Raw genomic sequence first — 26,428 nt, forward strand, 5'->3', positions numbered from 1 at the left:
AATAAACGTAATTAGTAAAGTAAAAATGGTACCAAGAAATTAAAATGAACGTTTGTTATCATATTAAATAAGACCAATATCTTTACAAAAATTTATTTAGAGTTTACAAGTCTGTGAAACAATTGATGTTTAAACAAAGTCATTTATTACAAAAATTAAAAAATATTAAACTTAGATTTATACAAATATGTATTAACGTAAGGCAGTTTTAATCTCTTTTTGATTTACTCTTTTTACAACATATTTTCCTGACAATAAATTTCAAAATTTTAACAAACAAATAAATAGGAATAATTGTAACTAATAGTAAAAATCCAATAACATCCAACATGTAATATTGATAGACTGGCAAGTCCACTGCAGGACTCCTTAAGTGCTTTGCTCCTTTATGTCTGATGACATATTCTATCCACCAAACAGCTTTTTCAAGGCTGGTCATGGGTTCATCATGAAGAAGCTCACCCATCTCTTTCGCTTTCTCACGATACCTAAAACAAATAATTAAATACTCATCAAATTATCAAGTGATTTCAGTCCTACTTCGGATTGTTCATGACTTCCAAGATGGCGGCCTTAAGATTATCTTTAGTAATTTCTTTTTTGTCCAGACGAACCCCATAACCCTTTTTAACCATCCTGTAAACGTTGGAAATTTGGTCACCAAAGAAAGGAATACCCACCAAGGGTATTCCATTTGTAATAGATTCTTGAAGAGATTGTAGCCCTCCTTGGCTAATAAACAGTTTAACATTAGGGTGTCCTGAAGTGACAAAACTTTGTATTGGTATAATTGAGCCTTATGACGACTTACGTAAAATGTCTTGCTGTGGAAGCCACTTTTCTATCCTGACATTCTTTGGAACGTCCTTCAGTTCAGTGTCCATCTTCATCAACACGTTATAGGGTAGGTCAGCAAAGGCATTAAGAATCTCCCTTTTTGTGGTGTCATTTAGTAGGCGACCTTTCACATTGGATCCCAGGCTGAAATAGATGACTCCATTCTTCGAGTTGTCCAAATACTTTTGAAGGTCCTGAAACAATTCAACAAGTTCTTCAATTACTGACTTATTTATGCCACAGGGCACTGACCACAGAGAGTGGCTTAGGTTCATCAAAATGTATTCCATTCCCAATAGACACGGTATGTCCATACAAAGGGGAAACGTTAGTAAAAATTGGGTTGGTGACCAGCAACAACAAACTAATATTACGAGCAATGAGTTTCAAATCAGGCACTTCATCCCCAAATAACTCAACAGCCAACCTTTGTTCAGCTGGCAATCCGAGATAATTGAACACCAACATGTGGGCACAGTGATAAAACACCTGTGTGGCCCTTTCGACAAAACTTAAACGTTCATAATCAACAACAGGCATGTTTATGTCAGGCTTTACAATTGGATGGATGGGATTCCCCACGTAATAACCGATATGCAGTATTGCATCTAAAGATGACACACCAATAGAAGGGCACTTGAAGACCCACGATAAAACAAGTGGAAACAAGATCTGAGCTTCGAATATAAATAAATCGAATGCGTTATTTTTGTTGTTAATCAGTTGTTGAACTTTGGGATTCATGATATCGTTGCGATTTGCGTCGGTGAAGATTTTGATGGCTTCCATGATTGAGCCTGTGTAATCATCACAAACGTTATGGAGGAAATTGTCGATCATTTCGTCGTCGATACGTTTCACATAAATTTCACTGATATTAGTAAGACTTTGATCGTTCATTGGGAACTTAGTGATTATAGTCAGTTGGTGACCCCTCAAGGACAGTTCCTTCCACAGGTTTTGAAATGTAGCATGATGAGTACGATAAGGAGAAGTTAGATACACCAAGATTCTTGCACAAGAACACGCACATATTAAAGATAAAAGTAAAATAGATTGAACAGACATTGTGCACAACTAATCTAATAGGTACAACTCTTACATTCATTCCTCTGCTTTTGCATTACATGTTTTTCAATTAGGTGATTATTTTAAGTGTATGGCATAAATTCAACCACCAAAAACTGGATTTTTACTTTGTACAATGCAATAGTTCATTAATGCACACATATATGTCTTAAGATCAACCTTCTTGTTCATCTCTTTACTACTGATGACTAGAATAATAATCAGTATTTATCAACTTACTTGTTACCTTGTAAATTGATTTACATAAGTAAATTTAAAAGAATACACACCATTGGTAGTTGTTTAGGTTCCTCAAGATGAATACCACCAATATCTATTGTAGTTTGAGTTCTGGGTCTTGAATATCCATAAAAAAAGTTCACGTTGGATAAAATCAAACTAATATTTTTCTCCATTTCTTCACATTTGGGCACATTAGCATCCAAATGTAATTTTAATAATCGGTCTTCTTCATAATAAATTCGATGATAGACGAAGTAATAATATACTAAAGTTATGAAAATGATTGTGAATCTTTGGAAGAATGACATGTCTTCAGGATCTTCAATGACTATATTGTAATTTGGGAACAATAAAGAATGTGGGGGGTTCCCAATGGCGTTGTGAAATTGAACTGACACATCTAAGGAAGTGATACCAATGAATGGGCACTGATATTTCCAAGCAAACCCCATGGGGAAGCCATGGAGGGCCTCAAAAATGACCAAGTCATAAGACTTGTTGCTGTTTAGAAGTGTTTGGACCTGATGAGAGGCCATAATTGATGAAAACACGTTCTCTAATACATATTCCATTAGATAGAATAATTCTATGGAAGAACTTCCTAATATACTATCGTGAAATCTTATGGTTGTCATTAATTTATGAGCAAAACTGATGTCGATTTCTGTTAAGTTAGTAAGAGATAAATCATTGGATGGATCAGTGGTGATTAATGTAACTTGATGACGTTTGGATAATTCATCCCACAATGCTCTTAAAGTTACTTGATGAGTTGATATCGGAAGTGGCATTACAACTAAAATATTGGCACAACCAACACTGCAAAATGTAACAAAGAACACAACAAGTGCAACGTAACATTTCAACATTTTTAATAAATTATAATAATTGAGCATTGTTTTTAGAATAAAATATGGTAAGTATATGCAATTGATAGCAATGTAAATATAGATAAAGAATTTTTCCAATGCTTTTCTGAAACATTTTATGAATTTATTAATATACAGGATGGTTTTTCTTTCAAGTTACCTTATTTGTTCTTATTTTGGCATCTCAGTTAGAACAAAATATGAACCTTAATTCATCTACAATTAAATTCCTAGTCAATATACTGACCTTGGGTAAATCTTGAGGAGCCCCAATGTGTAACCCATTTCCAATAAAAATGGTGTTAGGATTTACAGCACGGGGATTTTGAAAAATCGGATTTGTAGCAACCATCAACATGCTTATATTCTGTATCAACTCCGCCACACTGGGGGCATCGTTTCCAAAGTACTGCCTTATAAGAGTGGTGTGTCTTGGAACCATTCTGTATTTCATCAATACTTCATACACAACATTATAAATCACACTTCTGAGTCTATCCTTAAACGTCAAGTGCTCCTGATCCTCAAGTACCAAATTGGGGTTTGGACTAATCAAAGGATGGTTCATGTTGCCCACGCCAGAATGGAAGAAAGGTGGTGCCTCCATTGATGTAATACCTATCACTGGACAATTAAACCTCCAACCAAACGCTAAAGGTATTGGTAGTTGGGATTCTATCAAAGCAACATCAAACTTGATGTTCTTGTCCTGTAGCAACTTCTGGACTTGTGGATGCGACAGCTGATAATGGAAGGTTTCATTGAATAATTTACCTAGCACCTCGATCATATCCATCGAACTCTTCGATTCATCACTGGCTACGTCAATAAGGTTATACTTCTTACTTATTTCGTAAGAATACGACAAGTCGATTTCGGTTAGATTCTTTAAGGCAGGGTCGTTTATTGGATTTGTGGTCAGTAAAGTCACTTGATGCCCCCTCAACAACAATTCCTTCCATACTGGTATGAAAGGAAGATGATGGCTCAGTGATGCCGTTGGTATTACACCAAGAATTCTTGCGGCAAAACCACAAGTGAAGGATAAACTAAATATTAGAAGCACCTTCATGACGAGGAATACTAGTACAACTAAATTTTCAATTAACTTAATTTATCAATAATCTTTTGATGCAAAAACACTTAAGTTTTATCTAATGATACGCAACACTCTTAATAAACATTAAGTAGGTACATTTTTTAATTTTATCATACGGTACAGCTGTGCAATTAACTAATTTTAGAGTCACGAACCGCACAATTCTAATTATCAATCAGTTTTTAAGATTTAAATTAACTTGTTTGTGTTCAAAGTGGTTATAATGATTATTAAATTAGTTTAAGTAATTTACTTACGTGATAACACTAACAATTATTTTTATACTACAATAAGTAGTTATATATTAGTTCTTAATTACTTACCTTTGGTAAAGGTTTTGGAGGTGTTAAATGCAGACCATTACCAATAAAAATAGTGTTGGGATTGACCGGCCTTACGCTATGAAAAATGGGGTTGGTGCTAACCATCAACATGCTGATGTTCTTTTGTATTTCAACTAAATCAGGAGCATCATCCCCAAAGAATTTTCTCAGCCTCAAATTCTCCTTCGGATAATACTTATTAAATACTTGATATCTGTACAAATTTGTATAAATGAAGCTGGTAACTCTGTCTTTAAAAGAAAGATTGTCTGGGTCACCTATTGGTAAATTTGGATCAGGGTTTACGATAGGGTGTGAAGGGTTTCCAATAGTGTCGTGGTAATTCATGCTGGCATCCAGTGAGGCTACTCCAATAATCGGACATTGGAACTTCCAACCAAAACCCAACATTATTGGCAACTGTGCTTCAACAATCAGCAAATCGAATTGTACATCTTCACTGTGAATCAACTTTTGTACTTCCGGTGAAGATAGCTGAGCATCGAAACCTTCCGCCAACATTTCGCCTAACTCCTTCCCAATCTGCATGAAGCTTTTGGACTCGTTGGCCGCAAACTCAGGGAAGTTGTACCTCTTAAAAATGTCATAGGTAAAGCTCAGATCAATTTCCGTCAGGTTTTTGAGCTTAGGATCCTTGACTGGGTCGGTTGTTAGTAGGGTAACCTGATGACCCCTCAAAGATAGCTCCCTCCAAATCGGTCTGAATGGTATTTGATGACTGAATGATGCCATTGGTATGATGCCCAAGATTTTTGCGCATGACGACACTGATATTAAACATGCTAACACGATTAAGAGTTTCATTTTGATGGTATTACGAGAACTAATCAGTTTTAGAATTTTATAGTGTTATCTATCTAGGCAGTTATATTTTTATCAGTACCAGACTAGAAGATATAAAACAATCTATGTCTACTTCAAATTACCACACACATGTGTTGTATAAATTAATTAAATCTTATTACATAATTTAGGATAAATCAGGTGTTTTATAAAATCTACTCTAGTTTTTAAAGATAAAGTAAATGGGTCAAATAATTGTTAAGAGTTCTGAAGCAACAGTATCGTGCTTTTGATTTTTTGATATTTTTTTATGTAAGTAAATCTTACTCTCAATTAACCAAGAACTTTATTATTTTTCTTATTATAAAAACATACTGATATAAATAAAACACCAGTGTCTTTATTAATAAAATATTAATACATCAAAATTACAAAAATATGATTTCTCTAATCTCTTTTCTGTTTATTTCTTTTAAATATTAATCTATATACAAATTTTGTTATTCTATAATTGATATAAGTGATTATTGATACAATTAAGAGGACAAAACCAATAACATCCAACATGAAATAAATATAGAAAGGATCTTGTACTCCAGAACTTCTCAAATGTTTCGCCCCTTTGTTCCTGATGGCGTATTCAGTCCACCAAACAGCCTTCTGTAATCCAGTCATCTGTACGTCCACCATTAGTTCAGCAATTTCCTTGACTTTGTTTTTGAACCTATAAAAAATTATTTATATATGTGTCAAATGATACCTTTGAACTTACTTTGGATCTTTAATGGTCTCCAAAATTTTGGACTTGAATTCTTCTTTGGTCAAGATGCTTTTGTCAACCACCAAGCCCAAACCCTTTTCAAGTACAACCTGGGCATTCTTGCTTTGATCCCCAAAGAAGGGCATGCCCAATAAGGGTATGTGATTAGAGATTGCCTCTTCAATTGATTGTAAACCACACTGTGTTATAAACAATTTAATTTTTGGATGTTCTATAAATAAAATTATGTTGTTAACATTATTTTGATGTCAAAATTGTTTCTTACTGAAGACATCTTGTTGTGGAATCCATTTTGAAATTTTAATATTTTTGGGTAATCCCTTCATTTCGTCTTCGTATTTCCATAACACATCATAGGGTAATTCACCAAGGGTTTCAATAATGGTTGCTTTTAATTCATCTGATATTAAACTAGTTTTCACATTAGTCCCCAAACTGAAATAGATAACTCCATTCTTAGATTTGTCCAGGAACGATTGAAGATCCTGAAAAATCAATCATGAAAAATTCAAAGCAAGTTTCTCTTGTACATTTGCTTACTTGAGGCAAAGCTTTGGCCTTTTGCAAATGAGTACCACCTCCAATTTGTATGGTGTTTGGTCCAAGAGGTCGCAACTTGTGGAAAAATGGGTTGACATTGATGAACAACAAATCCATATCGTATTGTATTTCAGATAAGGGTCTTATGGGGAATTCTCCAAAATGCTTTTTAACGTTCAAGTCTTCCTTGGGATAAAAGAAGTATTCGGAGAATACGTAAAATCCTATGTTGGCGGCGAAGCTGATCAATCGTTGTTTAAAGTTTAAGTCGTTGTTAAATGGCAGAACTGTGTCTGGATATAAAATGGGATGAGTTGGATTTCCTACAACGGTTATTGGATTGTTACAGCCCCCTTGTTTCAGTAACATCAAATTTATAAGAACTGTGGTTACTAATTGAGGAGTTATTGGTTAAGAGAAAAAATGTTGAGTTTCTCGATTGGCCAGCTTAATGTCCGGATCTAAATACAATTGAAAACTTGTGGAACGACATATAATCTCGATTAAAACTCCAAAAGGCATCAAATTTAGACGAACTGTGGTTACTAATCGAGAAGTTATTGGTTAAGAGATAAAAATGTTGAGTTTCTCGATTGGCTAGCATAAACTCCGGATCTAAATACAATTAAAAACTTGTGGAACGACATATAATCTCGATTAAAACTCCAAAAGGCATCATATTTAGGTGATGTGTGGTTACTAATTGAGAAGTTATTGGTTAAGAGATAAAAATGTTGAGTTTCTCAATTGGCTAGCTTAAAGTCCGGATCAAAATACAATTGAAAACTTGTGGAACGATGTATAATATCAATTAAAACTCCATAAAGCATCAAATTTAGATGAACATTGTTACTAATTGAGAAGTTATTGGTTATCAATAATAATTCCTATTTACTGTTCTTAATAATTAAGACTAATTTATAATTTTATTAATTGTCAAGTTATTTTCAAATTACTGTTAAAATCTTCACTCTTGTAATTTTAGCCCATATTGGCCTGTCTTGAAATATTATCATCTTGCTAAATCTAATGTTATTGTTTATTTATGAATAATGTGACGAGTTTCAAAGCTGTGTGTTTATTTTTAAAAACAATCGTTTTCCTCTAATTATCATAAATTAAACAATAATGCTACTTACTTACATATACAAATAAAAAAAGATATATTTATGTGAAGATATTAAAAATAATCAAGATTTTTGAAATTGATAGTAATTTATCAAATAATTCTAAACAAATACTAAGAAGAAACATGGTTTATGAGACTTCAAAGGATATAAATAAATTATGGCCCTTAAGGAATTCCCTTTATCTACTTAAATTGCAAGATTTGCAGACCTTTTTTACTTACCCACAGCCCTGTGTATAACGGGGGGCGCATCTAAACTAACCAGTCCGATAAACGGAGCCTTGAATCTGTCTACAAAGGCCATTTGACCCGGAAAAATAACTTCTATCATCAGTAGATCAAAGTGTTCCTTCTTGTTGTTAATCAACGCCTGCACTTCCGGCATGCCAAACTGATAGTCCGATATTTTGTGCAACCCATCAATGTAGTTTTTGCCAGCGTCCCTCGCAGATTGGTTTCGGTTTGAGACCGCGTTGCTCATGCCGAGTTCCTCCATCATCTTGTACGAGTGGCTCGTGTCGATTTGCTTGTAGGGTGCGTCTTTAACTGGGTCGGTGGTTATGACCGTTAAGTCGTGGCCTCTTTTGGCCAACTCTTGCCAAATTGGCCTGAACGCCAGTTGGTGACTGAAGGATGGGCTGAAGATGCTTGCCAGGATTCTCGCACATTGACCATCTTGAGTGAAACACAACAGAACAGCACAAATAAATATTATTAATTTACCCATTGTGTTACTTTTAATAGACTGCAAATTCTGTTGTACAATAGTCAAGTGTGATAATGGAACTGTTAATAGTATAATCTTATCTGTACTGATTTTAGGAGGTAAGAAAAACACTTGTATAGTTAGTATTAGTATTTATTGATATAAAAAAATTACTTATGTGAGATATATTGTATCTTAGCACTCAATCTGTTTGTTATGTAAGCTGGATAATATAAATTCAAAACAATTTTGGCTTCTTTAATCATGCACTCCACATTCTGTAGAAAGTCTCTGAAAATAAAAATATGCACGTTAAACAAATGACAACAATACTAAATTGAAATAATAAAAATATGTATTAATAAGATAATTATCTAACTTTAAATTGCAATTTTTTGGATGGCCGTTTTGCAAACAATGAAGAATAGCCAAAGCAGCTTCATAAAGTTTAGTGCCTATCCCCCTAGAGTTTTCGCCCCGCCTGGCCTTTTCGTTAGTCAGCCAAAGATGAAAATATTTAAACATATTTTCGGCGTCGCCTGCAACAAAAAAATGACAATAACTTTATTAAAAACTTACTTAAATAAAATTTGACTTACAATTTTCAACATAGTAACTATATAATCTATAATACACCTCCTCGAAATCCTTGTGGTGTTTGTATAAGATCTTCTCTCTTATTTTCAAACACTTAACCAACACCTCAAGTTGATTCACATCTTCGCCTATAACAACAAATATTGTATAATTATGTGGGGTGTTGTGCAGTAGTGAAAGCTTACTTTCCAAATATTTTTGAGCTTGGTCATTGATCCTTCTAAATATTTTAAGACCAATTTTCTCGCCACAATTGACGCAGTAGCTGGTTGTTGATTTTTGCACTTCTGGGATAAGTCCTTTACATTTTGGACACAAATAACTGTCCAACATGTCCTGAAAAGTAAATCCATGAATTAATTAATTTAATAACGGTTTGTATAAGTTAAACTCACCACTTCCTTAGTTGGATCTGAGCAAATTACACATTTACATTCAAAATGATAAATATTTCTACACGCTATTTGTCGATATTCTCTATTCATTCCCCGATAATCTATGCCATAACAATTGAATATTTCTTCGTTTTCTGATATATCTTCAAGAGCTTTAACAACTATTGTATCACAGATAAAACTGGAACAAAAATTAAATATTTGTACATTTTGAAAGATGTTTCATAAAAGGATTTAATTCAAATTCAAACTACAAAAACTTTGAAATACGGTAGAAGAAAAGTTTTGGATAAAAATGTTGAGTTTCTCGATTGGCCAGATTAAAGTCCGAATCTAAATATAATTGAATCCTTGTGGAACGACGTATAATCTCTATTAAAACTCCAAAAGGCATCAAATTTAGATGAATTGTGGTTACTAATTGAGAAGTTATTGGTTAAGAGATAAAAATGTTGAGTTTCTCGATTGGCCAGCTAAAAATCCGGATCTAAATACAATTGAAAACTTGTGGAACGACGTATAACCTCCATTAAAACTCCAAAAGGCATAAAATTTAGATGAACTGTGATTACTAATTGAGGAGTTATTGGTTAAGAGATAAAAATGTTGAGTTCCTCGATTGGTCAGCATAAAGTCCGGATCTAAATACAATTGAAAACTTGTGGAACGACGTATAATCTAGAATTTAGATGAATTGTGATTTCTAGTTGAGGAGTCATGCTTTTGTTTAATATTTAATTTAAACAGCCACCTCTGTATATAACAAAAATTAATCATAAAAGCTAAGTAAGTGTCAAAATTGACTTTTACAGTCACTCACAAAGTAGTCACGTTGGGCCTGCACGAATGGTTCATAATACTGACGGAAGGAAACATTCCGCAGGCGACCGTAATCAGTATATCCGGAAAGAGCATGTCTGAAGTGGAATACGTCCAGTGTTCGACGATCATCGAATTGCTCGACAGCTGGGCAGTGTGCTTCGTTATCAGACCGCCAATGTATCGAATCAAACTGTCCATATCTTGTTTCGGGCAATTGGGCACGGTCAGCAAATACGAGAAAAAATCAGTGTACTTTTTCAGGTAGATCACCACCACAGCAGACATCTAAAACAAAACAAAATACCCCTACTATTATCAAAAGCTTGATTTATGTAAAAAATACTTACAACAGTGTATGGAACGACGTTTTTACTTCTGTATATATTAGAAACCAGTCTATTGAAATACGGATAGTTGTCTTCCTTACTACCGAATGATTTCAAATCCTCCTCGTGATCCCCCTTGATGTTTCGAAAGCCGGACGGTATGCCCTTAAGCATGGCCTTAAAACCGGGAAATCCAATGCCTAAGTCGTGCCAAAAATTGGTCTGCATTCCCTGGCACTCCCACTTGTGACACTCGTTCCAGGACGACACTCTACAGTTTTCGTTGCAATAAAAACATAATGTACATGATTGACAACTGAAAAATTAACAAAATAAATTAAGTATTTCTCATTAAATATGTGTGTACACTTACGGAATACAGCTTAGTGTATCCTTAAGGCAGTTGTAGCATTTAAAGGGGTATAACTCTTTGTTTTCCTTAAACACCGGTGCAAATATTAGTGCTTTCTCTACAAATAACACATCACCCTTTTGTATGTTCTTCCTGGCGATTACGTGACGTCCTTTTGATTTCTCATAGCTAAAATGGGTGATTAAAAATAAGTCATCAAAGTAAATGGTAATGTTACCTCATTTTCAGCTTAGCTGATGCATAAGCAAAATTCTCATTCTCCCCATCGGTCAACTTTGGAAGTTCATGTGATGTTTCCGAAGGTACGTGCGTTGTTGGCAGGTTTTTCGACTTTTTAAAATTTTCTATTTTAGAAAAATATTTTTCTAAAACAACAAATAAGTGAATTATAATACATCGGAGGCCTATTTATGTACTTACCTTTGCCTGGTATGTTTGCACTACTAATAAAGTTATACATTTCTGAAATGCATTGCTCCAAATTTTCCTTTTGTCCTAAATAAATATAACATTCTGCTTTTCTAATGTAAATTTTCGGTTTAAGATCCGTTGGGTAATTTGTTTTGAAACATAAGTTGATATCCCTAACGCAGTTCTAAAATCATCCAATTTATATAATTATTTGCCTCAAGAGTAAACTTTAATTCTTACTAATGATTTAATTAATGTTGTTTGTAAATTGTGTACTCTGGATTGTTTAATTAATTTCTAATTAGATTGTACATAATGTTTAGGTTGTTATCATTAAACTTGTATTAAAATGTTAAAATACAAACAAATGAGACAAATATACAAACTTACCTCATATTCCCCCATTTCAAAAGACACGGCAGATCTGTTAGCAAGTGCCAAGCCATATTCCTTGCCATTAGGAGTAGCAGAGCACAAACTCTTTGTGTAAAACTCTAAACTTTTCAGTCTGTCCTTTCGAGCATAATATTTGTTGCCCTCCTGTCTGTAAACTGTTGATAGTTTATCATCTTTAAGTGTTTTATTTTTGAATTGTGCCTGAAGCCAGTTCTCAATCTCCGATCTGGAATAAAACGAGGACAGGAAACGTATAATTTGAAATGTAAACAAACAGTAAAACTTACAGGTCCAAATTATAAAATTGTGAGAACACCTCGAAAATATTGCCATCGATTTTCGTAAACTTTTCAGTGTAATGTGCTAGTAATTGTTCCATTTGTAACGGTGCTTGCTGAAACAGGACGAACAGACCGCTTTTTAAATAAATGTGGCTATTTGTTTTATAAAGATGTATTCTAGGTTATGTCAACAAACTGCAGCGTACCTAATGCACCAACTAATCTTATTGAATGTACTTACTTACCCTTTAGTCAATTCATTCAGAATTAACTTTGGCATGTGAAACGAAATGGTTTAAATCTATAAAGCGATATACCCTTATAAATTTAGGTTAAGATGGGCTGAACATGACAGATGCCCCAAAAAATGTGACGTAAAGTTAACTACAGTGGAGGAACATCTGAACTTATTCGGTAGATCAAATCACGCCCGCTAAATATTAAAAATAAGATATTTGTATACAGTGTGGCCATTCAACAAATCGACTAATTATAAAAAATATAATAAATCAGTTTCGACCAATAAAAAGCAAAAAGTTGATCAAATTGTTATTTAATATTAATTGTTTTATTATTATTAGCCCATTTTACCTGTTTAATGATAATTACCAATAAAGCTGAGGCACTAATCGACAATTTTTAAATAAATAATCATTTTTATCCTAAATCAGAATATTATTAACCATAAAAATACAGCAATTGTAATGTAAATTAAGAGAATTTACAAATTTATATACATATTTAATTATAAGTTTTATATATATAATATTGTAAAATACCCAAAATTATATTCGTCTTTATGATAAATCAAGGGAAATAGAAAATAAATATATTCTATTCCCGCTTGTTTCTGCATTTCGTGCGTCATCAGATAGAACATAATTCAAAATTGTGTTTCTGCAGTAGAAGTACAATTTAGAAAATCCTATGACAAGCCTTACAATTTAAAAATACAATTTTGGGTTAGTAATTTTTAGGTGAGCTTGTCTCTGCATTTACGGCGAAAACTGTTCAATTCAAAAATACTAATCCACGCTGAGTAAAGGCAGCCCTACACTAAGTTACAATTTACTAAATTCTAAATACTCTATTATCTGTAAATAAATTAAAATTATTAATTATTATGAATTCCTCCAAATAAAAAAATAATTAAAAAATGAATACAAAGGAAATTTGTTGGCCAATAATTTGACGAACAAGAAGGAAATTTGTTGGCCAATAATTTGACGAACAAGAAGGAAATTTGTTGGCCAATAATTTGAAGAACAAAAGGAAATTTGTTGGTCAATAATATGACGAACTGAAGGGAATTTGTTGGTCAATAATATGACGAACAGAAGGGAATTTGTTAGTCAATGATATGACGAGCAGAAGGGAATTTGTTGGTCAATAATATGACTAACAAAAAGGGAATTTGTTGGTCAATAATATGACGAACAGAAGGGAATTCGTTGGTCAATAATATGACGAACAAAAAGGAATTTGTTGGTCAATAATATGACGAAGTGAAGGGAATTTGTTGGTCAATAATTTGACGAACTGAAGGGAATTTGTTGGTCAATTATATGACGAACAAAAAGGGAATTTGTAGGCAAAGGATTTTGTTCAATAAATGTGATGAAAATAAAACAAACTAAATTTTCTTCTATTTATTTAAGCTGAAAGAGAGGGCCTTATTAGTATTACTCAAGACATATAAATGAATCAATATTTCTGAAAATCATACCAAAGAAACATTTAACACAACTGTATCATTAATTTATTTGACCTGAAAAGAATGTATGATTAGATTGGACAAAGAAAATAAAAATAAACCATTCCTGAAAATCATAAAAGATATCTTTCTTACATTTTTAAAAAACATTTATATTTAAATCAATAGATCAAAAGCAAAATCTTACTTGCCCTTTCCCTGTTGCCTTATCGTCTTTCCAATTGTTGGTTGGGTCATCAAGGTCCAAGTGTGAGCTTTTGACGATCAACGAAGAAAGGAACAAAAAATCTTCTCTCAATGTTTTAACCAGAGAAAGAACTATTTAAAAACCCAAATATGATAACGCAAATATGATATAATGCATTTATTCTTATTAACTAATCGATGCTATACTTTTCCATGCATTTATTTTTAAATGATTGATACTCCACTTAATCCAAGTCGAGTTGATTTATTCTGAAATTCTGTCTTTTAAAGCATGCATTTATATATACAAACTATTTATGCAAAGTTTTATCCATGCATTTATTTTTAAATTATTGATACTCCATTTAATCCAAGTAGAGTTGATTTATTCTGAAATTCTGTCTTTTAAAGCATGCATTTATACTTACAATATATCCATGCAAAGTTTTATCCATGCATTTATTTTTAAATGATCGATACTCCACTTAATCCAAGTAGAGTTGATTTATTCTGTAATTGTATCTTTTAAAGCATGCATTTATACTTACACACTATAAATGCATTTATTTTTAAATGATTGATACTCCACTTAATCGAAGTAGAGTTGATTTATTCTGAAATTCTGTCTTTTAAAGCATCTATTTATACTTATAAACTATTCATGCAAAGTTTTATCCATGCATTTATTTTTAAATGATTGATACTCCACTTAATCCAAGTAGGGTTGATTTATTCTAACATTCTGTCTTTTAAAGCATGCATTTATACTTACAAACTATTCATGCAAAGTTTTATCCATACATTTATTTTTAAATAATTGACACTCCACTTAATCCAAGTAGAGTTGATTTATTCTGAAATTCTGTCTTTTAAAGCATGCATTTATATTTACTATCCATGAAAAGTTTTATTCATGCATTTCTGAAATTCTATCTTTTAACGCATGCATTTATACTTAAAAACTATTCATGCAAAATTTTATCCATGAATTTATTTTTAAATAATTGATACTCCACTTAATCCAAGTACAGCTGATTTATTCTGAAATTCTGTCTTTTAAAGCATGCATTTATACTTACAAACTATTCATGCAAAGTTTTATCCATGCATTTATTTTCAAACGATTGATACTCCACTTAATCCAAGTAGAGTTGATTTATTCTGAAATTCTGTCTTTTAAAGCATACATTTATACTTATAAACTATCCATGCAGAGTTTTATCCATGCATTTCTCAAATTCTATCTTTTAAAGCATGCATTTATACTTAAAAACTATTCATGCAAAGTTTTTTCCATGAATTTATTTTTAAATAGTTGATACTCCACTTAATCCAAGTAAAGTTGATTTATTCTGAAATTCTGTCTTTTAAAGCATGCATTTATACTTACAAACTATCCATGCAAAGTTTTATCCAAGCATTTATTTTTAAATGATCGATACTCCACTTAATCCAAGTAGAGTTGATTTATTCTGAAATTCTGTCTTTTAAGGCATGCATTTATACTTACAAACTATCCATGCATTTAATTTTAAAAGATTGATACTCCACTTAATCCAAGTAGAGTTGATTTATTCTGAAATTCTGGCTTTTAAAGCATGCATTTATACTTACAAACTATCCATGCAAAGTTTTATCCAAGCATTTATTTTTAAATTATTGATACTCCACTTAATCCAAGTAGAGTTGATTTATTCTGAAATTCTGTCTTTTAAGGCATGCATTTATACTTACAAACTATCCATGCATTTAATTTTAAAAGATTGATACTCCACTTAATCCAAGTAGAGTTGATTTATTCTGAAATTCTGTCTTTTAAAGCATGCATTTATACTTACAAACTATTCATGCAAAGTTTTATCCATGCATTTATTTTTAAATAATTGACACTCCACTTAATCCAAGTAGAGTTGATTTATTCTGAAATTCTGTATTTTAAGGCATGCATTTATACTTACAAACTATCCATGCATTTAATTTTAAAAGATTGATACTCCACTTAATCCAAGTAGAGTTGATTTATTCTAACATTCTGTCTTTTAAAGCATGTATTTATACTTACAAACTATTCTTGCAAAGTTTTATCCATGCATTTATTTTTAAATTATTGATACTCCACTTAATCCAAGTAGAGTTGATTTATTCTGAAATTCTGTCTTTTAAAACATGCATTCTTATAAACTATCCATGCAAAGATTAATGAATGCATCAATTATTAGTGTAATTGTTATTAATCATTCAATTGTTTTTTCAATAGTTAAAATATTGAGAATTGATTATTTATTTATATTATTAGCGATAATTATAATAAACATTAACGTCCCGTTCAAATAAAATAATTGAATAACCCCAAAACAATTGATTTGTAACAAAAAGACACCTATCTTGCAATCCATGGTTCTATCCAGTATATCCAATAGGGCATTAATCACAACACTAATTGAACCCACGAGTCACCACACTAAACCGAACTGCACCACCGAATTTACTTGGAGGGTATGGTGACGCGGACCACCACCCCATCCCACCCAACCGATCGATATGACGATCGATAACAGACTGACTGTCTGATTCACGCGGCGTCTAATGGCGGCCAATGGCGGCGTCTCATCCCTTGCGTCTGATTGGTCGACGTCGAGTTGAAATGGAATTGAAATTTTTCCTATATAATATTTGAATTTTAAACAAATATAACCTATTGTTTTATAACAAATAATTGTTTAAATGTTATTATAATCATTATAATTAATATAACATATTGTTAAATTTAAGTTAATTTTATAATTTATAATTTATCAACAATAGATTGAATTTCAATCGAAAGTAAATAATAATAAACAAAGAAAATGCAACAATTTGAACGATACAAATTATATCCAAAATTTATTGTAAAAATACATTAATATGTATAATTAATTACGTTAATAAATAATAATATGTGTAAATAATAATAAAAATTTACCTATTGTTTTATAATAAATAAATGTTTATATGTTATTATAATTAATATAACATATTGTTAAAGTTAAGTTAATTTTATAATTTATAATTTATCAACAATAAATTCAATTTCAATCGAAAGTAAATAATAATAAACAAAGAAAATACAACAATTTGAACGATACAAATCATATCCAAAATTTATTGTAAAAATACATTAATATGTATAATTAATTACGTTAATAAATAATAATATGTGTAAATAATAATAAAAATTTACCTATTGTTTTATAATAAATAAATGTTTATATGTTATTATAATTAATATAACATATTGTTAAAGTTAAGTTAATTTTATAATTAATAATTTATAAACAATAGATTCATTTCAGTCGAAAGTAAATAATAATAAACAAAGAAAATACAACAATTTTAACAATACAAATAATATCCATAATTTATTGTAAAAATACATAAATATATATAATTAAATACGTTAATAATTAATAATATATGTAAATAATAATAAAAATTTACCTATTGTTTTATAATAAATAATTGTTTATATGTTATTATAATCATTATAAATAATATAACATACTGTTATAGTTAGTTTATAGTTAATTTTAATAATAAATAAAATAATTATAATTAATTAATAAATATATATATATATATATATATATATATATATATATATATATATCCGATTCAGAAACCGAACCGTGCCGAGTCCGAAGGTGTCGAACGAAAATAACCAGTTCACAGAAAGTCGGTTTGTTGAATGGCTACACTGTATACGACGCCAAAATACAATATTGATTGTTACTAAAAACTATATTAATGTAAAAATGTTTTTCCATAAATTTTACACGGAGTATTCCTCTAAAAAATTTTATTATATGGGTTTAATTTTAAGATGCAGAATAATTGTTTATCACCCTAGATTTATTAAATTGTTAAGGAAAATTATAAAAAATCTTATTTAAAAAAAAAGTATTTATTAATATAATATACAGGACTGAAGAAAAAATTAAATTGTAAGTATTTAACTTATTTTTCAGTTTAAAACACTATTTATTGTCTAAAATTAGTAATGTGAAAATAATACTACAAAACTTCCTTATTATTGGGAGTATTTATGTACATTAAATATAGGGCATAAACAATAAACAAAGTCATTATTTAAAGTTATTAAATAAAATAATAATTTAAATAAAAAAAATATATTTAATTGTAAAACATTTATTGTCTTAAATTTACAGTAAAAGTATAATACTGCAGTCATAATACTTTGTTATTAGGAACATTTATAGACGGACAATATTAAAAGCAAAAAAAAAACAGTAACTTTAATAAATCATTATTAAACGATATTAAAGTCATTTAAACATAAGTATAAAAACATTTAGAAAAAAACATTTAACACATTAATTGCTAATATTGTCGTCTTTTGGCACAAACTTGTACTAAATAAAGTAAATAAAGAACAAACAAAAACATTCATTCAAGTAACAAACATACTTAATTAAATATATCACAACTGAACAAAGATGTTCACTTTCGCCTCAATCTGCGTTTATTCGAATTTTCGGTGTTAGTAATTGGCGTAAGAACGTGAGGCGTACTGTGCATGTTTAAAATTTGACATGCCACTTCTTTGGTGCTTGTTAGTAATTTCTGGAATTTGGTATTAAAAGGTGGTATATAGTTTAGTACTACGGCAGCAACTGCTTGTAGCTGTTTGTTCCATTCGTTTATCACATATCTGTAATTAGATAGAAAGCATTAATAATATTTAGATGAGATCAAATTATAATGAAAAATGATACATTTCATAATTGTGGCAGCAATTTAAATATATTTAAGTAGCATTTAAATTTAAATATTAGCTATTAATGAATAAAATTATATTCTTCAATGTTGATAAATGTTTAGGTAGTGCAGTCTGGAGTAAGTTGACATCATTAAGCGAAAACTACATTAAAAATTAAATCATACAGTCACCATAATCATCAATATAAAAAAATTAATACATAGCTTCAAATAAAATATCAACAATTTTGTTTGAACTTATGTATAAATTATTTAACAAATATATATTTTTCATATTTCCGTGACCAACCACAGTTCACATTTATTTTGTTTATGATTTAATTTAAGTAGAAATTATTTTGATTTAGGAACAAAATGAATAATGGTACATAGAATATAGTATAATTATTTTAAATAAAATATAAACTATTTTATTAGTAATTTTAGCTATTTCTCTGACCACCACACTGTATATTTCCTTTACTTGAACTCTTTTGTAGCACTATAAGTAATTTATAATATAGTCCAATAAAATAGTTTATTTTAAAACTGTTGTTAAAATATTAGACATACATTTTATTATTATTAATTCAATTATCGTTGATATAAAACTAGGTTGAATTTTGATAAAAACCATTTAAATGCAAATTTCGTATGAGTTAAAAAAATTTGATTCAAATTTAACGATAAACTAACATTAGTAAGTGCACTTTATGTAAATTATTTTTCTTTTATTTACATATATATAGCAGAGCCGATTTTCTTAATTTTCATTCTAAAATTTACAACTACGAAGATGTTTAAATACATAATTTTTATATATAGTTCTTATGTGGTATCAGTGCAATGTTACAAAATTGTCTGGGACAATTCAGTTGATTTCGACTTTAATAACTTCGACGATTCCAATAGATTGGGGGAAGTTAGAATGCCCAATTGGTTTTTTATTTATCCAGGTAAATTGCTTTTATATAATACACTGTTACAAGAAATTAACTCACCACACATATTTTCTGAAAATGGCACGTTTGGTGTGTTAATTTCTTAGAACTATATAAGTATAAAATATATAAGGCTTTTCCTACCTTATTACATCTGATAATAATAAACTATAAAAACGTGTAATTCTTTTGTTTATTGTCGGTGGAGCTTAAAAGTTAATATACAGGAAAAAAGCGATAAAAATTTCAGTTTTACTCACCGAACTTCCATAGTTACGAAGTCTCGTAATGGCTTATGATTTTTGTCAACCTTTCCTCTATAATTAAAAAAAATTGGAGTAAATTTCCATAAAACATAACGTTTTTATAGACCAATGCCTCCATGACAACGAATTTACCTAAATACTGTTTCAAGGAACAAAGTGGTGTGGAGCTGGAAACATTGCGGACAACAACAGTGATCTTGGACTGCACAGGGACACCGACAAGTGCTGCAGGACTCACGACATGTGCCCCGACATAATAGGGGGCCATCAAACTAAATACAACCTGACAAACCCTTCTTTTTACACGAGGTGCACTATAACTTCACATATAACTATGGGGTACAAATAGTTTCGTTCCAGATTAAACTGCGATTGCGACAAGGAGTTTTACAAGTGCTTAAAATCCGTCAACTCAAGAGTATCAACGCAAATCGGGCACATCTACTTTACAGCTTTGGGCACCCAGTGCTATGAGAATCAATATCCAGTACAGGAGTGCAGTAAATACACTTATTTCCCGTAAGTAACCAGAGTAAAGGTACAAAAGGTGAGAGTACTAAAGAAACTGTCGTTCTTAGGAAACGGAAATGTGTCCAATACGAATACAACAAGGAAGCCAAAAAAGTGTATCAGTGGTTCGACGTACCCAACTTTTAAATACTTAACAAATAAAACAATCAAATGAAGCGACTTACCTTATTTCTTCGTTGAGATCCTCGCACACAATCATCCTGTGGAGCATTTTCTCAAAGAACTCCAGTTTGGCTAATACGTACTTTTTGTGGGTGCCCGACATGAAGGCGTCTCTGATCCTGAACGAGCTTAAGCCACAGCTCAACTGGCTCATGTTGTGCACACCTGAGAAGCACAAACATTGGTCAGACCCAGACACAACTTCTTACCTATGTTAGTACCTTCACGGGTGGCCAGCTCGAAAAAATAATTGCATATGTAATAAAACTCAGTTGCCAATTCAAGAGAGTCACAATGGTATACTCTACTAGCAATTCTCATGATCAAACATAATGATTTTTGGGACATTGGGTCTAAAATGGTATTCCGGGGTATTAAAAGATTTTTTCCAGTTGTACGTTACTTACTTTCTTTTTTTAAATTATTTATCATAGCTAGTAACTTCTCGTGCTTGCCTGTAGGTATAATTTGTTCGCAAGTGTCGCACATTATTAAATATTCATCGGTGTCCCAGAAGCTCTTCACTCGTTCTCCACAATTTAAACACGAGTAATATTTGTCACTCTAAAAGGAGTAATACAAAGTAATATTATTATTTAACAGTTATGAGTACTTACAAAGTACATGTCACTCAAGCATCTTTCACATTTACATTCAAAGAAATGTAACTCCTTGGTGACTAATTGTCTAAATTCAGTTGTCAAGAATGGATTAACTTCCATGTAATGAATGGTCAATTCTTCGTTTTTCTTAATGTCTCGGATTGACTTTACAACGATGGAGTCACTGAACACTCTACAACAACAGAAAGGCAATAATTTGTCAGTTATAATTATAAAAGTAAACCTACATTATAATACAATTGGCCTTGCATGAGTGGTTCATCATACTTATGGTGGGACAAATGGCCTGGCCCCTCCCTCCAATGATTTCAAACCCATAACCTTCGGCGAGGTTGGGATATTCCACGTAAACCACTTGAGCTTCGGCCTGACAATAATGATGCAACATCAAGCCACCGACGTGGAGATACATGTCGTACAAACGGTCCTGGTACTTGTGGAAGAACCGTGTCTTGTCGATCAAGTACACCAGAGACCTGGTCACCTTCTGCAAACCCAACCTCAGTTAACCACTTCAGAATTAAGCATCCATTAAACGTACATAACAAATCTCATCCAGGTCCTTAGGTTTGAGCCTGCCGAGGTGCGAGCTCATGTAGTAGATGGCCGGATAGCCGTACCTTCCGCTGGGGTTGACTGCCGACTCGTCGGGTGGCGGTGGTTTCATGTCGTCCAAATAGTCGACGCCGTACAGCATCATCCGCATGGCCATGTACGAGTGGTCGGTGTTCATCATGGGCCAGTAGTGCCTCTGGAAGCCGTAACACTCGTACTTGTGGAACGTGTTGTTGGCCTCCACCAGGCAGGCCCGGCTGCAGTAGGCCACCATGTCGCAATGCTCACACCTAAAATCAGTTTTTTTTGAGTAACGTGCCTACATATTGTACGAGGAATTGCATACGAGATGCTTTTGAGCATGGCGAAGGCGCAGTTGTGGCACCTGTACAGAGTCTGGTCCAAACTGAGGCACTCGCAGGGCGGATACAGTTGCAAGATGGTCGGACGCTCACGGATTAGTACCGTGTCTTTGGGTATGAACTCGTTGGCTGTTAATTGCACACCTTTCGTTTTGTGGAATCTAAAAGATCTTCATAAAATTTACAACACTATATTAGATTGACTGAAGTGTCTACCTGGATTTAACTGAAGAGCTGGTGTTCATGAGTTTGTCGTTGGGTGACAAGATTTCCGGTCCGCAGACATTTAAATAATTGTCGGGGTTTTTTACGGTTGTGGTCTCGTGCATGGAGCATGTTGGTTCCATATTCCGGCATTCTTTAATGATTTCGTTTAGTTTCCCATTTTTTCTACAATTTATAAAAAGTATTTTACATTTATATAATCTTACGTAATCAATTTTTAATAAAGAAGTGTTTCAAGAGGAAAGAACTACAATATTTTATATTTTAATTATTTGAAATAGACGCAAATTATGTTCCATAAATGTACAGTCAAAATAAAAAAGATTTTGGTTTTCCATCATTTATTTTTTTAATTTCTTAGTTTGAATAGGATATTAAAAATATCAGATACACTTAATTATAGACAATTATATATTTTTTTTTAACTTAGATGATAGAAATATTATTTATCATTAAAAATATTGGAAACAGAATCATGTTTATGATGTGTTTAAAAGTACTATCCTCCAAAATAGATATAGAATTCAATGATGTTTTTATGTATGCCTGTAGATTAACCCTGACAAGTATATAGATATGTTTTTCCTACAAAACATATGTCAACCCAAGTCATAGTACTGAGTATAGTTTGGTACTTCCCCAAAATATGTACAATTTTGACTGGTTCATACCAGTGTGAGAAAATGGAAATAAAATCATACATTTACATTTCAAAAATACAATAAAATAATGTAGAGAAACAATTTAAAGTAGCATGCTTAGATTCAGTACCACCATAAACATCAATATATCAAATTTTATAAGATTTATGAAAAGTATTATATTTTCAGGGACATATTTACGTTTACATATTTAATTTTTCCTCCTGAAACATGCTGTATTCCAATTAAAGTTTAAAATAATTATACTTACACTATTTTTTCATAATATTTCTTAAAAATTTCAAAATGATCCATGGTTGTTGTGGATTGGGACCTAAAAATAATAAAATAATAATTATTAAATAAGTTAGTAAGTAATTAAACAAAATAAAACAAATTATGTATTATATACTGAAAATTGAAATGTATTTTATGGTCTACAGTGTGGCTCATTTGAAATCTCATAAAGTTTGTATTTGTTGTAAGATTTTTTCAATTATAAAGCATTAAAATATGCTATATATAATAATTTATAGAAAAAATGTCACGTTTTTTGGTTCAAAATTAAAACCTACTAGAATTAACATTAATTTATTAAATAAAGTCACTTTCAGTGAGAAGAAAGAAACATTACTCTCCAGAGATGAGGAAAATGATTATTAAAATGAATCATCAAGGTCTGAATATTGCTGATAACTCTAATAACATAATAAGCATTGTAAAATGATTTACAATGCTTATTAATAAATATGAAGTGACACACTCACTTCAAAAAACAATCAGAAAATGTCTTAACAAAAAGCAACTCCTTTCATTGACAGACAAATTGAAAAAATCAGTAAACGACATCATTTCTTGTTCTCTAGATAAATAAAAAATGAATTAACTGGGTCATCAGTATGTCTAGTAGAACAATCAGACTTCAACTGAATGAGTAAAACTTGCAAGGATATGTTTCAACAAAGAAACCATTGGTATCAAAAAAGAATATTCGTACAAAAATGTATTAATTATTCTCCAGAATTTTGGCGAAATGTACTTTGAAGGGATGAATCCATGTTCAATAGGACAAGATCAGATACTAAAAAATATATTCATTGTCCTCCTAACAAAAGTTTAAATCCCAGATACACTTCAAAAACTTTGAAATACGATGGAGGCAAAGTTTTTGATTTGAGGTTCCCTTCCTTGGCATGTTATGGGACAATTACAAAAAATTATTAATAAAATGGACCGTCCTATATATAGAGACGTCATGAGGAATTTAATGGTACCATTTGCCAACGATAATTTACCAATTACATGATTTTTATGCATGATAATGATACAAAACACCCTCCAAAGTTGTTCAAAGTTGATTAAAAATAAAAATGCTGAGATTCTCGATTGGCCAGCGTAAAGTACGGATCTAAATACAATTGAAAACTTGTGGAAAAGCATCAAATTTATATGAATTATAGTTGTTAATTGAAGAGTTGTGAAATTTAATTTAAAACGACCATTGCTGATATTTCATTGAATCTTTGCCTCACCGTTTACAGGTGGTTATTACGAACAATGAGTACCCAACAAAATATTAACAATTTTGTGGAGTTATATACAAATTATTTAACAAATATATATTTTTTCAAAGTGTGCTATTTATATGCTTAAAAATTAATTTAAGTAATGTAAATAAATCATAAAATATTTTGACTACAAATATAAATAAACAACAATTAATAAACAATAAAAAATTCTGATGAAAAGTATGCCTACTTTTAACTGTAGAAAAAGAAAAATGATATTTCAAATTGAAGGATCTTTTAAAGAAACTTTATTTCTTTAAAAGTCACGTTAAATGAAAAGATTATAAATATATATCTTTTCATTTAACGTGAAATAGGAACATGTTGAACTAACTACTGATTAGATTATGTATATTTATTCAGAAACATTTTTATGCTGAGTTGAAGATCAATTTAAAGATTATTTTTAATACTAGTTTCAATTTTCAATATATCATAATATAAATAAACTAACAATAAATAATAAACTATTCTAATGTTAAATAAGCCTAACTTTGTTCAATTAATAACATTTTATGCCCAATAATAACATTTGAAAATAAAATATATATATGTAGGTATTTTTAATGTAAATAATATATTCAAGAATCTGTTGAACTGCAGACGAACTGGATTAAATAAATTTATTTGTTTAGAATCTTTATTTTTGTTTTGAGCCTTAAGTTTATTTTGATAGATTATCGGAATCCTTTTTAATAAAAAATGCTCACATGCCATTCCGCTTAAAAAATATATGCTACTTAACATTAATTTTAATTATGAAAATAAATATTAAAATTACAAATCTACTCATTAGGTCAGTATAATATTAATAATAACAACAATAAACACATTGATTTTTATTACGACATAAAAAAATTCTTATAAAGTGTTTTCTTTTCTAAAAATGACATGCCTGACAAAGCTACCAATCAAAATATTATTTGAATTGTTGTTATTATTATTGTTATTAAGTGTGATAACATACCTAAATGATTGAGCGCTCACACACAAGGCACGTGCGTACCCTCTCGACTCTTTCGGCGGACTAATTAAACAGCCTTGATCGCGAACGTACCCATGCGGCTGAGGGTGTAAACGACAGAACAGTTCGCTGAAAAAACGATAAACGTCATCAAAACATTACTTGTTGCGATTTGCATTTCGAACTTCGAAACTTCAACGTTAAGTCGTGGTGTCGGAACGTGTTGTGATTTCGTTCGAAGAATTATTTATTAATCAACCTTTGTAAATATAATAGATAAAATTTATTTAAAATGTTTATATTAATTCTCTTTATTGACGTTGTCTTTCATTGGGCAAAACAAAAATTGTTTGAATGTATATGTACAGCAGTGGCCATAATTAGAGCAAATTATTAAGGTGAACTGAACTATTTTAATTGGATTCCAATATATGTAATTTATATTGACATTATATTTACATGTAATTTTTAATTATTTATATTGGCGTTATCAATAAATCATAAACAATATTATCGCTGTGTTTCATTGAGTAAAACAAATAATAAATGAATGAATACATACAGTAGTGGCCATAATTGTGGCAACTTATTAAAATGGGCTATACTCCCTGAATTGGTTTCCAATATATATATAATGTTAATTTATTTATATTAACTCATTTTATTGTCGTTATCCAGAAATATATATATGAATATATACAGTAGACGCCATAATTATAGGAACTCATTAAAATGAGCTATACTAATTGAATTGCATTCCAGTATATATAATGTTTAATCATTTATTTTGATTCCCTATATTGACGTTATCAAGGAATCGTAAATAAAATTATCGTTGTCCTTCATTAGATAATTTTAAAAATATATGAGTAACTTAGTAATTGGATTGCAATATATATGATGTTTATTATAATAATTTAATGAAAAAGGATAAG

General features: G+C 30.9%; 5 protein-coding genes across 11 annotated transcripts; 1 reads left to right on the top strand and 4 right to left on the bottom strand.

Moving 5' to 3' along the window:
• Nucleotides 1-77: 77 nt before the first annotated feature.
• LOC126264670 (UDP-glucosyltransferase 2-like) lies at nucleotides 78-5,225 on the bottom strand. 4 transcript variants are annotated; one of them, XM_049963469.1, is made up of 4 exons: nucleotides 4,440-5,225; nucleotides 812-1,031; nucleotides 541-760; nucleotides 78-488 (listed from the first exon to the last, which is right to left on the bottom strand). In XM_049963469.1, the coding sequence occupies exons 1-4, from the start codon at nucleotides 5,190-5,192 to the stop codon at nucleotides 209-211; spliced, it is 1,473 nt and encodes a 490-aa protein (XP_049819426.1). In that variant the 5' UTR covers nucleotides 5,193-5,225; the 3' UTR covers nucleotides 78-208. The 4 variants fall into 4 exon arrangements, with proteins under 4 accessions (XP_049819426.1, XP_049819424.1, XP_049819427.1 ...); XM_049963467.1 differs by lacking the exon at nucleotides 4,440-5,225 and adding an exon at nucleotides 3,265-4,091; XM_049963470.1 differs by lacking the exon at nucleotides 4,440-5,225 and adding an exon at nucleotides 2,196-2,993.
• A 393-nt stretch (nucleotides 5,226-5,618) lies between these two features.
• On the bottom strand, nucleotides 5,619-8,446 carry LOC109596234 (UDP-glucosyltransferase 2). Its single transcript, XM_020011729.2, has 5 exons — nucleotides 7,916-8,446; nucleotides 6,565-6,887; nucleotides 6,290-6,509; nucleotides 6,016-6,235; nucleotides 5,619-5,967 (listed from the first exon to the last, which is right to left on the bottom strand). Exons 1-5 carry the CDS (start codon nucleotides 8,418-8,420, stop codon nucleotides 5,691-5,693), a joined length of 1,545 nt encoding a protein of 514 aa, XP_019867288.2. The 5' UTR covers nucleotides 8,421-8,446; the 3' UTR covers nucleotides 5,619-5,690.
• Nucleotides 8,447-8,531: 85 nt separating this feature from the next.
• Nucleotides 8,532-12,387, bottom strand: LOC109596252 (SET and MYND domain-containing protein 4). 2 transcript variants are annotated; one of them, XM_020011750.2, is made up of 13 exons: nucleotides 12,246-12,387; nucleotides 12,007-12,113; nucleotides 11,714-11,945; nucleotides 11,333-11,507; nucleotides 11,130-11,277; nucleotides 10,913-11,080; nucleotides 10,561-10,855; nucleotides 10,212-10,498; nucleotides 9,392-9,572; nucleotides 9,182-9,332; nucleotides 8,999-9,124; nucleotides 8,779-8,938; nucleotides 8,532-8,690 (listed from the first exon to the last, which is right to left on the bottom strand). In XM_020011750.2, exons 2-13 carry the CDS (start codon nucleotides 12,096-12,098, stop codon nucleotides 8,570-8,572), a joined length of 2,136 nt encoding a protein of 711 aa, XP_019867309.1. In that variant the 5' UTR covers nucleotides 12,099-12,113; nucleotides 12,246-12,387; the 3' UTR covers nucleotides 8,532-8,569. The 2 variants fall into 2 exon arrangements, with proteins under 2 accessions (XP_019867309.1, XP_019867310.1); XM_020011751.2 differs by having other exon boundaries at nucleotides 12,242-12,374.
• A 5,682-nt stretch (nucleotides 12,388-18,069) lies between these two features.
• LOC109596248 (SET and MYND domain-containing protein 4) lies at nucleotides 18,070-25,981 on the bottom strand. Of its 3 annotated transcripts, none has more exons than XM_020011745.2 (12): nucleotides 25,497-25,979; nucleotides 23,233-23,295; nucleotides 22,312-22,485; nucleotides 22,080-22,265; nucleotides 21,720-22,023; nucleotides 21,406-21,665; nucleotides 21,173-21,350; nucleotides 20,963-21,119; nucleotides 20,777-20,908; nucleotides 20,558-20,720; nucleotides 19,857-19,913; nucleotides 18,070-18,608 (listed from the first exon to the last, which is right to left on the bottom strand). In XM_020011745.2, the coding sequence occupies exons 2-12, from the start codon at nucleotides 23,274-23,276 to the stop codon at nucleotides 18,398-18,400; spliced, it is 1,866 nt and encodes a 621-aa protein (XP_019867304.2). In that variant the 5' UTR covers nucleotides 23,277-23,295; nucleotides 25,497-25,979; the 3' UTR covers nucleotides 18,070-18,397. The 3 variants fall into 3 exon arrangements, with proteins under 3 accessions (XP_019867304.2, XP_049819240.1, XP_019867305.2); XM_049963283.1 differs by having other exon boundaries at nucleotides 22,080-22,256; nucleotides 25,497-25,978; XM_020011746.2 differs by lacking the exon at nucleotides 19,857-19,913 and having other exon boundaries at nucleotides 25,497-25,981.
• Nucleotides 18,615-20,548, top strand: LOC109596249 (phospholipase A2-like). The gene is made up of 4 exons (XM_049963285.1): nucleotides 18,615-19,611; nucleotides 20,012-20,171; nucleotides 20,223-20,381; nucleotides 20,441-20,548. The coding sequence occupies exons 1-4, from the start codon at nucleotides 19,452-19,454 to the stop codon at nucleotides 20,517-20,519; spliced, it is 558 nt and encodes a 185-aa protein (XP_049819242.1). The 5' UTR covers nucleotides 18,615-19,451; the 3' UTR covers nucleotides 20,520-20,548.
• Nucleotides 25,982-26,428: the final 447 nt, after the last annotated feature.

The sequence above is a fragment of the Aethina tumida genome, chromosome 2 (assembly GCF_024364675.1).
Source record: "Aethina tumida isolate Nest 87 chromosome 2, icAetTumi1.1, whole genome shotgun sequence".
In the NCBI taxonomy this organism is placed as follows: Eukaryota; Metazoa; Arthropoda; class Insecta; order Coleoptera; family Nitidulidae; genus Aethina; species Aethina tumida.

Excerpts from the sequence above, each read along its gene's own strand:
- LOC126264670 (XM_049963467.1), bottom strand. The coding sequence starts at position 4,089 with ATGAAGGTGCTTCTAATATTTAGTTTATCCTTCACTTGTGGTTTTGCC. Across the intron at positions 1,032-3,264 it reads CTCCTCAAGATTTACCCAAG|GACCTTCAAAAGTATTTGGA; the intron begins GTCAGTATATTG and ends GAATTGTTTCAG. Across the intron at positions 489-540 it reads GAAGTCATGAACAATCCGAA|GTATCGTGAGAAAGCGAAAG; the intron begins GTAGGACTGAAA and ends TATTTGTTTTAG.
- LOC109596234 (XM_020011729.2), bottom strand. The coding sequence starts at position 8,420 with ATGGGTAAATTAATAATATTTATTTGTGCTGTTCTGTTGTGTTTCACT. Across the intron at positions 6,888-7,915 it reads CGTTATACACAGGGCTGTGG|GAAATCCAACTCATCCCATT; the intron begins GTAAGTAAAAAA and ends TAACCGTTGTAG. Across the intron at positions 6,236-6,289 it reads TCCACAACAAGATGTCTTCA|AACATCCAAAAATTAAATTG; the intron begins GTAAGAAACAAT and ends TTTTATTTATAG.
- LOC109596252 (XM_020011750.2), bottom strand. The coding sequence starts at position 12,098 with ATGGAACAATTACTAGCACATTACACTGAAAAGTTTACGAAAATCGAT. Across the intron at positions 11,278-11,332 it reads TGCAAACATACCAGGCAAAG|AAAAATATTTTTCTAAAATA; the intron begins GTAAGTACATAA and ends TTGTTGTTTTAG. Across the intron at positions 10,856-10,912 it reads GATACACTAAGCTGTATTCC|TTGTCAATCATGTACATTAT; the intron begins GTAAGTGTACAC and ends TTAATTTTTCAG.
- LOC109596249 (XM_049963285.1), top strand. The coding sequence starts at position 19,452 with ATGTTTAAATACATAATTTTTATATATAGTTCTTATGTGGTATCAGTG. Across the intron at positions 19,612-20,011 it reads TTGGTTTTTTATTTATCCAG|GAACAAAGTGGTGTGGAGCT; the intron begins GTAAATTGCTTT and ends TACTGTTTCAAG. Across the intron at positions 20,172-20,222 it reads AACCCTTCTTTTTACACGAG|ATTAAACTGCGATTGCGACA; the intron begins GTGCACTATAAC and ends GTTTCGTTCCAG.
- LOC109596248 (XM_020011745.2), bottom strand. The coding sequence starts at position 23,276 with ATGGATCATTTTGAAATTTTTAAGAAATATTATGAAAAAATAGT. Across the intron at positions 21,351-21,405 it reads AAGGCCAATTGTATTATAAT|AGTGTTCAGTGACTCCATCG; the intron begins GTAGGTTTACTT and ends CTGTTGTTGTAG. Across the intron at positions 18,609-19,856 it reads TTCGTAACTATGGAAGTTCG|ATATGTGATAAACGAATGGA; the intron begins GTGAGTAAAACT and ends ATCTAATTACAG.